General features: G+C 42.1%; 1 protein-coding gene across 1 annotated transcript; it reads right to left on the bottom strand.

The window, feature by feature from the left end:
• Positions 1–303: 303 nt before the first annotated feature.
• On the bottom strand, positions 304–6,067 carry LOC306828052 (transmembrane protein 205). The gene is made up of 4 exons (XM_079350251.1): positions 5,919–6,067; positions 3,308–3,479; positions 2,983–3,146; positions 304–2,903 (listed from the first exon to the last, which is right to left on the bottom strand). The coding sequence occupies exons 2-4, from the start codon at positions 3,405–3,407 to the stop codon at positions 2,601–2,603; spliced, it is 567 nt and encodes a 188-aa protein (XP_079206377.1). The 5' UTR covers positions 3,408–3,479; positions 5,919–6,067; the 3' UTR covers positions 304–2,600.
• Between the last annotated feature and the right edge of the window lie 8,177 nt (positions 6,068–14,244).

The following is a 14,244-nucleotide window of genomic DNA, read 5'->3' as shown; positions in this document are numbered from 1 at the left end:
GATCTTCTCTGTACAGTTACAGTTTGTTCAATGTCTGCCATGAGGTACCATTTTAATAAACCAATCACCAGCCCACACTCGAAGAATGAACTGACAGCTACCTCTGGACCAATGGCGCTTGTGAGGGGCGTGGCTTTTGAGGGAGCACAGAGGAGATTGGACGGGTGCAGGTGGAGCACAGGGAATGCTAGTTTCAAAACCCTGCTAGTTTCAACCCTGCCTTGAATATATTCTTTTTCTCATGTAAAAAAAGAAGCCACTTGAACTTAACTACATCTATTTAAAAAGGCCACTTTTTGGGGGGGGGGCAGATGAATCAACAAAAGTGAGTTTTACTGACTGACAGTACTGATGAATATCAGGTTTCAATAAAGAAAACATGTCAAACCTACAGCTGCAGTGGATGGGTATGAATATTGTGAGGAGTGGTAGAATTGGTTGCAATACAGGGGGCACCAGCGAAAAATCTTGCTGAAAGCACCAAGTGGGGTTAGGGTGTCAATGTGACACAAACGATCAACATTTACATTCTGATTTAAATAAAGATCTTTACATCACACTCTGCCACCAAAATGATGCTTTCAGCTCAAAGCTTTGTCGGGTTAAGGTTCTTTTAAAATCCACTTTCATTATCGCATGACTACATTTTTCTTCTCTGCACTCCTTGGCAAATATGATTAACAAGAAGACGACAAAGACAGAACTTAAAGATACCATGTTTTAATACAAAAACAGATCATACATGTAGAAACAATCCACCTTTAAACACACAACCAGTAACTGTACCGATCTCTGAGCTGAGCGGTACACCCACAACAACAGTCAGAACCCAACATAAGAAACTGAAATAAATATGATTCAACTTCCTTAAAACACACTTCCACGATTTAACATCCAAATAAAGCTTACATATTTTCATGAAAAAAACCTGTCTTTTTTATTTGAGGTTGATTAAAACTAGCTGGATGTAAAGGGTTTTAAAAAGTGTATTGCATTGTAATTGCATTGAACAGGCACCACGAGCGCCTTCATCAGTCCAGGACGAGGAGATTCTTATAATGTCATTGTGTTTACTGTTTAAGATGAGACGCATCATCATGCAAAACATATCGACCCCTCTTTGGATAACACAGCAAACAAATCATTTATAGAAGTCCTGACACCCGCTGTTGGGTTAAATCCTATCTGCAGACAAACTCCGAGACGCTTGTTAACATCATTCCAAAATGTGCAAAAAGACTCCAGAACGTACGACTCCCTTTTTAGAAAGACAAACAAACAAAGAAGAAGAGTCTAAATGACCTGGCTTCAGGTTTGAATAATTAATGACTCAAACTAAACATACTTCAGGAATTCAAGAAAAAGACTCCACAGATGTGTAAATGTCTAAATTACAAAACTCCATCACAAGTATATAAGTACTGCTACTAACAGTTCTATTGTTCATTCATAATCAGGTTTTTGGTTTATTACATTGAAGAAAATGTTGATAGGAATCTCCAAAGAGCAACAAGATGTCCTCAAATGTGATATTACAAAGATACTAATTTTACAATCGTAAAGACAAAAAAATATATTTAGATTTACATTTAAGAAGCTGAAATAAGAAATGTTATTTGATTTCTCATACTGAAGAGATTGTCGAAAAAGCAGGTGGTGAATTTAAAGTTGGTAACTGATCAAGTGCAGCTCTACAATATGCACCATTTCTGATGTTATTGTCAGCAAGAAAACAGTTAAGGCACAGAGAATCAGTGTCTTTAAATCTCCTGTCAGGAGTTCATAGATGGCAATGAAACTAACTGATATAAAAAAAGATGGCTGTCTTTATCCTACAAACCAGCTAACCAGACCATCTGAGATGTATTTCTATATACACGTTTCATAAACCTGTCACCCCTGCTGCAGGGTCAATATGATGAGTTGCATTTCCGACCTTTAACAAAGAGATAACATTTTTCGTTTGAAAACACGATTGAAGACGTGTGCGGGACAAAAATCAGCTTGTCAGACACGCTGATTTCTGGCATCATCACAAAAACTGGAGGAAAGACTTTTTAAAAGTGGACAAACCGGCTGTGCAAAACAAACCTTAAAGCGTGCAGTTTAATGAGCTGAAGCCGTTTTCATACCTGCAGAAAGCAGGAGAGCTGAAGGAGAGCCGGACAAACCTGTGCTGCGCTGGAGGTATTAAAACTCCACCCAAACAAGCCAAGCAGGACTGAGCAGTGTGGTGCTGTGTCCTTACTGTACAGAAAGGTGCAGAGCAGCGGACTGTTCCTGCTCCTGCAAATACAAAGGTTTGAAAACACTCCTCCTGAAGTTTACGGTGAAGAGAGAACTCAAGGGTGCCAGCAGGCTCACACGCACTGGGTGAAAGGTGACAAATGACTCATTGCATAAACGGATTTATCTCCCAAAGTGTGAGCAACGAGGCCGTTCTTTCATTATTCCCTGAGACACAAAACATCATGAATTTGATCAAATAAGGCACAGAAAGAAGGACAGACTTAAATATATAACTTACCATACACAAAAAAAATGAGTGTGTAGCTTTTGCGAGTGATTTGTGGTGACAGTCCAGCTGCTGTGTGTCAGCCTCAGAGTGTGTTCAGGTTCTCGGCCATATAGCAGAGGCTGTAGAAGTTGCAGCCGATGCAGCAGAGGTTGCAGAGCGACGACAGAAGTCTGTAGAGCCACAGACGGCTGCTCAGGTGTCTGTACTTCACGTCTGTCTCACACAGCTTGGCGTAAGCCTCTCTGTTCGATGACAGCCCGATGTCCTGACCCAACCCGCACGCCTGTTCGATCAGGTGCATGTCGGCCATGATCTCTGACGTCATCTGGCCGAACCATTGAGCATTTACAGCCGCCACCGTCACCGACACAAAGAAGATGAAGATCTGCAGGGACAGCAGGGTCAGGGGTTAAAGAAATATTCTGTGTTGTTATAATGCGGCCTGATGTGGAACAAACACACACCTGGAAGGCCTCCCTGTCGTCCAACAGCTCGCTGGGATGATACACAGCGTAGATGGTGAGGTTAATGAAGGCACAGGCTGATCCCAGGTGGAGGTAGAACGGGACGAGACGGCTCTGGATGAAGCCGTACGTGTGTCTGTTCAGGTGGTTGTCCATCACAAAACCTGAGAACAAGAAACACATCAACGTATCAGCACCACAGGGAAATCCTAGCTTCTATCTCTATTGAAGCAGAGATTTATGCTTGATGTAAATAATGCACAGAAGAAGAAGGTTTAGAGATTCATTCGGGGTGACTTGTCACTAAACCCGGTCAGTCACTCACTTGAAATAAAGGTGACCCAGATCTGCATCCCCCAGTAGGTGGAGAGCAGCAGCAGCTGCAGCAGCTTCACTGTGAGTGACGGCTCCTGATCTGTAGACATGGTTCTTTCAGTCCGGACTTCACTTTTAAGTCTGCGCTATCACCTGGGCTTTAATGCTCCACTTTAGGACCCCTGAATACAAATATTAATGTGACATTATTAAGGTTGTTATGATACCGGAATTGTACACTTTGATACCATTTTAGTAAAAATTAAACTCTTCTTGTTTTTAACGACCAAACTCCTAGACTCAAATTGTCATTAATTGACGACCTTCACAGGGAGTGCATCAATTTAAAACCCGTGGCATCCAAAAGACAACGCTACAGTAGAACAAACATCACTCAGGCTGTATCATTTTATCGGACACACACACATGATTTAACACATTAACCACTGAGATTAAGAGCAGAGACTCTTGAGATGTAAATACAAGCATGAACAAAAACAGATGTTGGGGGAGCCACAGTCCTCGTGCGGCAAATTTACCGCATGTCTCTCTCCACACTCTCTCTCTCCCCACCTTCCGACTCCATCCACCATCCTATCCATTAAAGGCTAGAAAGCCCAAAAATATACCTTTAAAAAAACAAACAAACAAACAGATGTTGGCCTATATCAGCAGAACTTTACGCCTCTTCTCTGGAGCCATATATAGGGTCATTTGTTGTTTTTAATTATCAACAATTCCAGGCAAACTCCTGCACACACCGTCTGAATGTAAAGTGCTCTCTCCCTCTTGAGGGTAGCTTTCAGTTTTAAATATGACGCTTTTGTTTAGCTTTTCTAAACTTTGGATTATTTATATAGAAGAGATTATACATGAATTGTTTGTGCTTTTTATTGAAAATGGTTTGGCTGACTGGTTTATTGACTGACTTTATTTCAACACTACATGATAATATTCAATAATGTGGGTTCATTGTCAGTTGGCTTTGTTCTGCGTTTATAGGTCATCTGGGAACAAGAAGTCAGTTGGCATAATGTGATGGGAACACATGCTTCTCATCTTTTCATATCATCGCCAAGGTCAATGTAGTCTCCTTCAACGCTGCAATACACAATCTCTTTTTTTTGTTCTTTTTTCATTTTAAAAATGAAATGTTTTATTTATACAAAGCTTGCACAGACTTCCTCCTCCTCCTTTGAAGGACTTTATGAAGCTGAAGTCTGGGGACAACAGATGGAAACTAGCACTTCTGCTATAATGGGGCGGCAGTAGCTCAGTCTGTAGGGACTTGGGTTGGGAACCGGAGGGTCGCCGGTTCAAGTCCCGGCACGGACCAAGTCCGGAAACTGGTCTGGTAACTGGAGAGGTGCCAGTCCATTTCCTGAGCACTGCCGAGGTGCCCCTGAGCAAGGCACCGAACCCCAAAACTGCTCTGGAGCGCTCGCTGTGGGCAGCCCCCTCACTCTGAGACCTCTCCATTAATGCATGTCACTAGAACCCTGTTTGTGCATGAGTGTGTATCTCAGCCTATGTGTGTGTTAGACAGAGTGTAAAAACTGAATTTCCCCTTGTGGGATTAATAAAGTGTAAATTATTATTATTATAATCTGGCATCTTTTACAGCCGTAATCTTTACATGAATATGCACAGTTTCTAACAAATAAATAAAATGTCACCAAAAGTAATTTCATTTCGGACATTTGTTTTGCATCAAGACGTTTTTATACACCTATGCATGGGACACAAGAAGTTTGATTTGGACATCCCACACCTATAACAATACTGAAATGTAACAAGAACTGAAATGATGACAACCTCAAACATGCTAAAGGAGAGGACAGGGTCAGGTTTACGCCATAATAAATGTTAAACTGCTGTATAATACTTGTAAAAATGTAACTGATACAGACACCTGTATTGATTTCATGGCAACAAAAAAATAAGTTCAAGACTCCCATTAGAAACTTTCTTGTTTCCACTTGTAAAAAAAATGCAAGCAAACTCCTTTGTAGGCTACAATTTAAACAGTAAGCAGGGAATACATTTAGGTAATTTTCACATTATTTTTATTGGAACATCGGAGAATTACACATTTTAAGAGCCTTGGGAGGGTACAGTTTACCCACATGTTTCAGAAACTTCCGCATTGTTGTCAAGGAAACGGTGTTAGTGACGTGACCTTGTAGTGAAAACCTCTGTCAGCTCGAGGGCTAAAACGCCAGGTGTGCACATTTCATCACTGTCACTATCCACACGGACACTTTTAGCCACTTAGAGCAGATGAACTCTTTATTTTACACGATAATCACATAAAGCGGTTATGTATTATTATAGTCCAACACACTGACAACAGATACCGACAGGCTGCAACTTCTCGCCAAATTCACCACAGCTAGTCGGTAAACTTACGCCAGCTGTTTGAACTGTTTGGCATTAGCTAAGAGAATGTGTAACCGGAGATAGTATTTGCTGAAAGTTACCCGTGTTAAAGTTAACTTCACTTCTGAACAGTTTGTTCAGCCGCAGTTCACTTTTATCAAGTTAACAATACAAACCTATGTGAGACCGATTGCTTGAAATGGGCTTGAACTGAATCAGTAACACCTCACTGAGGAGCCTACCTGTGTCGTTTTTGTCTCCGGACAGTTTGGAGAAGAAATCTTCGGCTTTGACAGTAAATGAACCTCTTCTTCTTCGTCGTCTTCTTCTTTTTCTTCTACTTCTTTTGCTTCCTTATGTTGTATTACTGCCACCTTCTGGTTTAAAACAGTCAATTCTTCTCCTCCGCTTGAATTATTGGAGTTAAAGTCTTGTATCCCATGAAAGGGGACCTTGGGTGGCTTGAAAGGCGTCATCAAACAAATTAAATGTATTATTTTTAAAATTATTATCATAATTATTATTGTTATTATTTCATAAGCTCCGTGTTTGTCAAAAATCTGAAGATCATCTTCCACCCTTCATCTTCACTTCCACATTGCAAAATGTCTTTGATATTTATTTCTATTCGCCATTTCCTTTCAAGTGCATTCGTCATACTTCTCCTTTGTTTGTTATACTTCCTGCATTCGGTGAACACAGTTTACTGCTCACCACACTGACAATTTTTTGATGCATGTTTTCTCATTTTAAAAAGGGTGCTATTGGGCTTACTGTGCCCAATCCTCATTCTGCTCATTCAGTCATTTCTTCTTTCCTGTTGTTTTCTCTGTTTACCACGCTTCCTTATGAGTTCTGAACTTTGTACAGATGCCTTCCCTTATAGTTTCTCCATCCTAGTACTGTTGCACATTTTTTCCTCAACTTCTTGCAGATTATGCCTTTTCTCTCTGACTTTGAAAGTTTGACCCTTATACATTCTCCTTCTTTACTGCTTCCTTTGCCAACTTGTCTGCTTTCTCATTTCCTGGTATTCAAGTGTGGCCTGGAACCCACACAAATACAATATCTTTTCCTTGTTCTGTTTCTACATTTAACATATAATATCTCATACAGTAGATCTTAATGTGTTTTGGCTGCTCCAGTCTTTATAATTGATCACGCTACTGAATATCCACAGGTGGGTATTTTGTATATGTATGTATGAATGTATGTATGTGCGTGTGTGTATATATGTATGTGTGTAAACATACATATATACAGTTCATCTATTGATCCATTGCTATACACTTGCCCTATAGCTGCTGCTGTGCCCTTCTTAAACTTGTCCCACTCAGCTCAGGAAAAATCAAGCCAATTAACAACACCATCATAAGCGTAACCAGTAATCTAACCAAACCTGCTCTAGGCTCACAGCAGGAAAATGATCCCTACCCATTAAACGTTTTTTTTTCTCGAACATCCCACTCATCAACGCTTATTTCAAAAGGAGGCATAACGTTTTAAACAAACTTAAGTTTAGTTTCAAATCTAGTTGGTCTGTTATCATTCGTGAACTAGAAAACAGCTTTCCAATAGTTCCTCGAAGACGGCACCATACCTGTTTGCCGACTTCTCCATGGATTATGTGCATTAAAGTCACCCACACATATAACAGGAGAACTGACTTTACTCACTAAACCTTTAAACTCAGCCAGCATTTATGATTTACATAAATTGTACATTAATCAAATGTATTTTTTTCCTGAGAATTTGTCACAACCGTTATGCTTCATCGATCTAATCAGCAGTTTAGAGAAGCTAAAAAAACCGTAGCTTAATAAGTTGTCTATTATATATATATCTATTATATTATAATAAGAGTTATGAACAGGATTCCTGTGCCAGTTCTATACGGGGTCTGTCCTCGTTAGCTTTTTACTTATCTCGATTGCATTAACGTTTCAAACTTCATGATAAGGATAAGGATAATCTTCATTGATCCCCCAATGGGGGAAATTTGGGTGTTACAACAGCTCCAAAAAAACTCCAGTAAAACAGGGAATATAAACAGCATCAAATAGCAAAAACAAAAGAAGAACAGCTATGAGCCAGTTTACATTAATTACCGTAAATTCCGGACTATAAGCCGCTACTTTTTTCTCACACTTCGAGCACTGCGGCTTCTACTCCGGTGCGGCTAATGCATGGATTTTTTATGGGGGACAATGAGCTTCTGCCGCAAAAACATTTGACTTCGTCACGTCGGATCTTAATATCAGTCATTTTGCGCTTCATGCACGCACCCTCATCATGGAAAACACACGGAGAAATACAGATGATGCAGCTTTCAAGTTAAAGGCGATCGACCTGGCTGTCAAAGAAGCTAACAGAGCTGCTGCACGTTAAGATGACACTGACAGCGACAACAGAGACTGAGGAAGTGAGTAATGAAGTCATTCTGAGGCAGTGAATGGATGGACTTTTTCTTGTGAAATATATTACGGTCATCTTTTTCATCAGCCGTGTTACAGACACCGTCGGCTAGGCTTCGTATTGTAACGGTTCATGTTGTAAAGTCAGTAGTTGATAATGTGTTCATAATTCCGATTATGTGGAGAGTCAGTGAATGCACCAGCGAGAACGTGTTGAGTGGCTGTATGAGAGAACGCTGGGGGAGAGAGTTGGATTGTTACGGCAAGTTATGGTTTTGTTCTCCGCTGTAAACGGCGTGGTCACGGCCGACAGTGATCGGGTTATTAAAAGTTATTATTTGAACGCTCTCGTCGTCCTTTAACGTCCGTACGGACGCTACAGTATTTGCGGATGTTACCGGTAGCCTACGTCTGTGTAAATAGCTCTTGTTATAGCGTGGACACCTGCGGCTTATAATCAAGTGCGGCTTATATATGTACAAATACATTTATTTACTTATTTTTAGCCGGTGCGGCTTATATCCAGGTGCGCTCAATAGTACGGAATTTACGGTAAATAAAGGGGTTAAAGAAAAATACAATAGACTTAAATAATACAAGGCATGAACACTAAGTACATTTTCGCTCTCTGAAAGACAGATCAGGCATTAAAAACAGACACAGTGTGTAAACATTAATGATAAATGTCGGTGGTATCAAAACAGGGTTATAACACCTCTCTTTGACAAACGAGAGATGGTGTAACCCTGGGCACATCACCGTTTTAAAGAACAGCGCTGCACTAAGGATGGTGTTCGTCTGTAAAGATTATTCAGCTGAATAAAACAGCTACGCATCAGAAACGTGGGTTTGACACAGATCCTATTTTCTGCAATGATCCAAAATCCAATGCAAAAATCCCATAGGCGAATTCTCGTAGGAACCACCGGCGAAGTTACTTTCGGGATGGCCTACAAAAATGCGTCATCACTAGTCCATTCTATGACGCTTAATTGGTAATTCACTTCCGGGTAAGCGCTCTCACCAGTCCGCCTTACAGCCAGTAGTTGTGTTTTCAGTGCGCTCGCAAAGTTTTGTAGATTCATCACTTTATAGCATTTTGCAACTTCAGTTATTGTTAAATTATAGTCTCAGTAATTCGACGTAGGGTTAATTGAGTCCATGTTTTGTATTTTACATGTGTTCGTTAGCTAAGCTAGCTGCCATGGTTTGTTGCTTTGCCCCGGGATGTAACCACAGGTGGACGGATGGCTGCTCGTTTTACCGTTTCCCGACCGACGCTCGCAAGAGAAGACTCTGGATCCGCGCCTTAAGGTAAATTACTGTAATAAAGATTAAACATGGTGAAACTTTCATGATGCACAAGTCAGTTCTTCTTTCAACTCTTTACTTGAACGCGATTTAAAGGCGTTTATGTGCAGATTTATATATATATATAAATTGCAGTTTATTTATATTGTCTCCATTACATAAATTGTAAGTCCGCGGGGTCTTAAATACGGTAAAGTACATTTCTAAAGTCTTTAAAAAAAGTCTTAAAATTTTTCAAAATGTATGTCTAATATACGTGTATGTGTGTGTATCTATATTGCGTACCCTAACATTAGCAAACAATAAAATTGTTTGTTAATCCCCAAAAGCTAAACTCTGTACACAGACTCTTAGCCTACAGTATGTATATTTTTTAATAATCCTATACAGTATTTGCGCAGGCCGTATTTATCACGTTAAACATAACAAACGGCAATATTACCCACTTGAGTATAGCCTACTACATATTAAATGTAACATCAGAAGCATCATCTCTAGGAAGCAACATTGCATATGGAAGCATTCAGCAGCATTGAAATGAGACACACGCACAGAGACTTCGTAACTACCAGTACTTTGTGTGGCAGCCGCGCTTTCCTCTCGCCAGTCCCTCCTGTCGGCACAGCTGGAGAACCTCCTCATCAAAGTATCCTTCCATCCAGTCTTAAACTTGTGAGTGAGGTCCTTTTTTAAAAGCCTTGCGTCTGTGCAGCATACTGCACAGTTTTAGTGTCTGGACATTGTTAGTACTGATGTAGTGTGTTTTAAGATTCCGTTGATAACTTGGGTTGATGTGTTTTTTTTGGACCGTCTGTGAACCTGCAGCCTCAACAGGAAGCAGTCGAACAAATTGTTAACTGGAGAAAAAAACTCCACAAAGGCATCATACACACGGTAGACGGGGAGTTAATAGTGTTATGGGTTTAATTCGTCACATATCTCATCGACCAACCAGCATATCAGTGAGAAATCATACTTTTAGAAAAAGATCACATCTTGTTCTCATGATCTGCTGCTACTTAAGTAACTCATTAGGTGGGTCAGTTGAGTGACATTAAATTGATGTTTCATCCACAAGAAGACTGTCAAAATATGTCTCATGGTCAGTGAAATAAATAATTCAGGTTTTAACAGTATTCTTATGTTTGAATGTAGTCCTTGTCTGCATAATTTCTGTCACTTAATAAAAGAAAGATCAGCTGACTGAGGCTTCTCTCAAAACTTGTGTTCAGAAAAAAAATCCAACCACCACTGGTGTGAATGTGTGAATCACGCAGGAGTCGCAGGTTCCAGTTATAATGGTTTAATAAAAAATCTTGAAAGGGTGTACATACACAGGAATGTGTAACATCTCTTGGCTGTGTATGTTTATGAGTGTGTGTGTGTGTGGTTTCTGAAAGGAAATAAACAAGAGAAATATACAAAGTGTTAAGCTAACAAATTCCTTTCAGTATAAGAAACTAAATGACATTATATTCCAACATAACATGCTTAAGATAACAAATAATGTTGGAAAGGTGCACTAAACAATTCAATGAAGCAATCGAATAAGCAGAGGCTCATTACAAACTTGAAAACTCTCTACGTCAACTCACATGATCATAAAGATCCATATAAACATCAAACATCAAGTGGCTAACTCTAACTTTCTATGATTTAGCATTGATTAACTTTTAAACATACTCACATTCAGTGGACGCACACAAAAAAGAACAAAGTAGCACCCTTTCTGTTACGTTGTCATCCTTGCAACTAAACTTCAAACTCTCTGGTCTCTTTCCGTCAAAACACTGACAGACACTACGGAGCCGGAACCTACCACTGTTGGAGGGGAGGTTTGGAACAGTCCAACTTGAGCTGGCCTTTTTAACAGCCGCCCCCAGATTTCTGTAGGAAATCTGAACAATAACAAAAAGGCAATAAGCCACAGTCTTGAGTCTTTTAGTCTGGCAGTTTTGGAAGACTGACGATGCGGGCTACTGGTCTGGTGTAGGAGCGATCACCCACTTTAATGTCCACAGTCCTTACTTTACCATCAGGGGCCGGAACAGTATGAGTAATCGTACCAATAGGCCATGAGGCCCGAGGAAGCTGCGGGTCAACGATCATGACACTGTCTCCAACCTGCATGTTTTGGGAGTCAGACCACCACTTCTGCCGTTTCTGGAGGTCAGGCAGGTAAGATCTAACAAAACGCCTCCAAAAGTGGTCAGCCAACAGTTGACTGTGTCGCCACCGCCATCGACTGAGGAGCTCTGACTCTGGGTAAACCACCTGTGGCAGTGATGCATCTGGCCGACCCATCAGCAGGATGTTGGGGGTAACAGGATCAAGGTCTGCCACATCAGAGGAGGTGTAGCCTAATGGTTTGGAATTGAGGATCCCCTCAATTTCCACGAGCAATGTTTGTAGGACCTCTTCCTTGAGGGACTGAGATCCAATGGTCACTCGGAGGGCTTGCTTGAGTGATCTTATCTCTCTTTCCCAACAGCCACCAAAATGGGGAGCACTCGGTGGATTGAAATTGAACTTAATCTGCTGGGGGGCGAGTAGTGCTTGAATTTCTGGTTGCAGTGAATGGAATGCCTCTTGTAGTTCTCGCTCTCCTCCTTTAAAGTTAGTGCCCCGGTCAGAGAGTAACTCATAAGGCTTGCCACGCCGTGCCACAAACCTCCTCATAGCCATGAGGAAGGAGTCTGCATCAATGCTGGAGAGGAGATCCAAATGCACTGCCCTCGTGGTCATGCACTTGAAAATGATTCCCCATCTTTTTTCAGTCCTTCTGCCAATTTTTATTGTGTAGGGACCGAAACAATCAACACCTGTTGAATAAAAGGCGGGCCTATGAAGGCGTAGTCTCGCTGGGGGGAGATCTGCCATTCGAGGGATGTGGGGTTTTCCTCGCCACCTCTTGCATTCGATGCACTGATGCTGGTGATGTCGAACAGCCTCCCTTCCTCTAAGTACCCAATATTTCCTTCTTAGCTCTGCAAACACTCGCTCACTTCCTGGATAGTGAAGCTGGCCATCATAGTGCTGTATAAGAAGCTTTGTTACTTTGTGCTTTGGATCAAGAATGATTGGATGGATAGTGTCTGCATCGATAGCTGTGGTGTGGCGCAAGTCGGCTGTTGCCTGATCAGGGTTTACCGTTCAGCATCTGTCGAAAGTCAGTTGGAAAACATTCCTGTTGCACTATTCGGAGTAGGACTATTTCTGCCTCTATATAATCATCAGCCGTGGGCGAATTGTTGGCCGCCCCATGAAGGGACTGGGCTGTGGCTTTAATAAGCTCTTCCCAGCTCTTGAACTGATCAATGTCTGGAACAGTAGAGGGAGCAGGTGTGATGGCGAGTCCACAGAAGGTAGGTTTCTTTATTTCTTCACAATCATCAGAGATAGATTGTACCTGCTGTAGCTGTGGCCAATGTTCTGAGCTCTGTTTCAAGAAGGCAGGACCTTTGAACCAGCGACTGTCTGCTGTTAGCTCTCTCAGGGGTTTGCCTCGAGTTATATCGTCCGCTGGGTTATTTGCAGAGTCTACATACCTCCATGAGTCTTTGGCAGTTAGTTCTTGAATCTCTGCAACGCGTGTTCCAACAAACACTTTGAACCTGCACGTGTCGGAGCACAGCCATGCAAGTACGGTTGTGGAATCGGACCACAGTGTGACCTGCCGGATGGGAAGGGTGATTTCTTCTTTCAACACTTTAGCCAGTTGTGCTCCTGTAAGTGCTGCACACAACTCGAGACGGGGAATAGACTGCTGTCTCTTCGGAGCGACACGGGATCTAGCAGTGATAAAGGACGTCTCCACTTCACCATCAGGACTCTCTGTCCGGAGGTATGCCACAGAGCCATAGGCGCGCTCTGATGCATCGCAAAAGACGTGAATTGTTCTTTGACTTCTTTCGTTGTCAATCCTCTCACTGCTGTAACAAATCGGTAGAGCGATGTTCTGCAGAGCAGGAAGCTCACTCTCCCACTGCTGCCAGGCTTGAAGGAGATCTTCAGGGAGATCCCACAGTCGCTGCACCACAACCTTGGCTCTGGTGGTATAGGGCACTATGAACCCCAGGGGGTCATACTGACTAGCAAGTACTTGGTATATGGTTCGGAGAGTGACTGCTGGGTGCTCAATGGGGCGGTGCTTGTAAGAAAGCATGTCTAAGGAGCAATTCCAGAGGAGTCCAAGAGCTAGTTCAGAGGTGTTTGGTTGACCTTGAGTTATCCACAGCTCTGTCTTCTCTGATCTGATCTCAGTTGGGAGATGAGATATAACAGAAGGTCTATTACTAGCCCACTGCCTCAGTTCAAAACCACCACTTGCTAGAGTGTCCTGCAGTTTGTCGACGAGGGCTTTGGCTTCATCCTCAGATTTCAGACTTCGTAGACAGTTGTCAACGTAGAATGACATCAGGACTGCCTCTCTGATGTCCTCACCTTCGATACTGTGATCAATGGCATGTTTCTGGAGAGCAAACGTGGCACAGCAGGGAGAGCAGGTAGTGCCAAATGGGAGTACTCTCCATTCGTAGATGTTGGGCGGCTCTTCGCATTTCAGGTCTCTCCACAAAAATCTAAGGAGGGGTTCATCTTCAGGGAGCAACCTGACTTGGTGAAACATGCCCCGAATGTCGCTACTGAGTGCAACAGCATGTTCGCGGAATCTTAGTAGCACTGCCAACAAAGAGGATCCCAGGGTTGGTCCTGGGAGTAGGAGCTTGTTCAGGTTCGCGCCTTTAAACTCGAATGAGCAGTTGAAGACCACTCTGTGTTTCCCATTATGGGTTACCATGTGGTGGGGGATATACCAGCTGGTTGGAGTGTCTTCAGTGCCATG

Source organism: Symphodus melops (assembly GCF_947650265.1).
Source record: "Symphodus melops genome assembly, chromosome: 8".
Classification (NCBI taxonomy): Eukaryota; Metazoa; Chordata; class Actinopteri; order Labriformes; family Labridae; genus Symphodus; species Symphodus melops.
The sequence above is the reverse complement of the archived record's forward strand: the minus strand, read 5'-3'. Positions and strand labels throughout refer to the sequence as shown.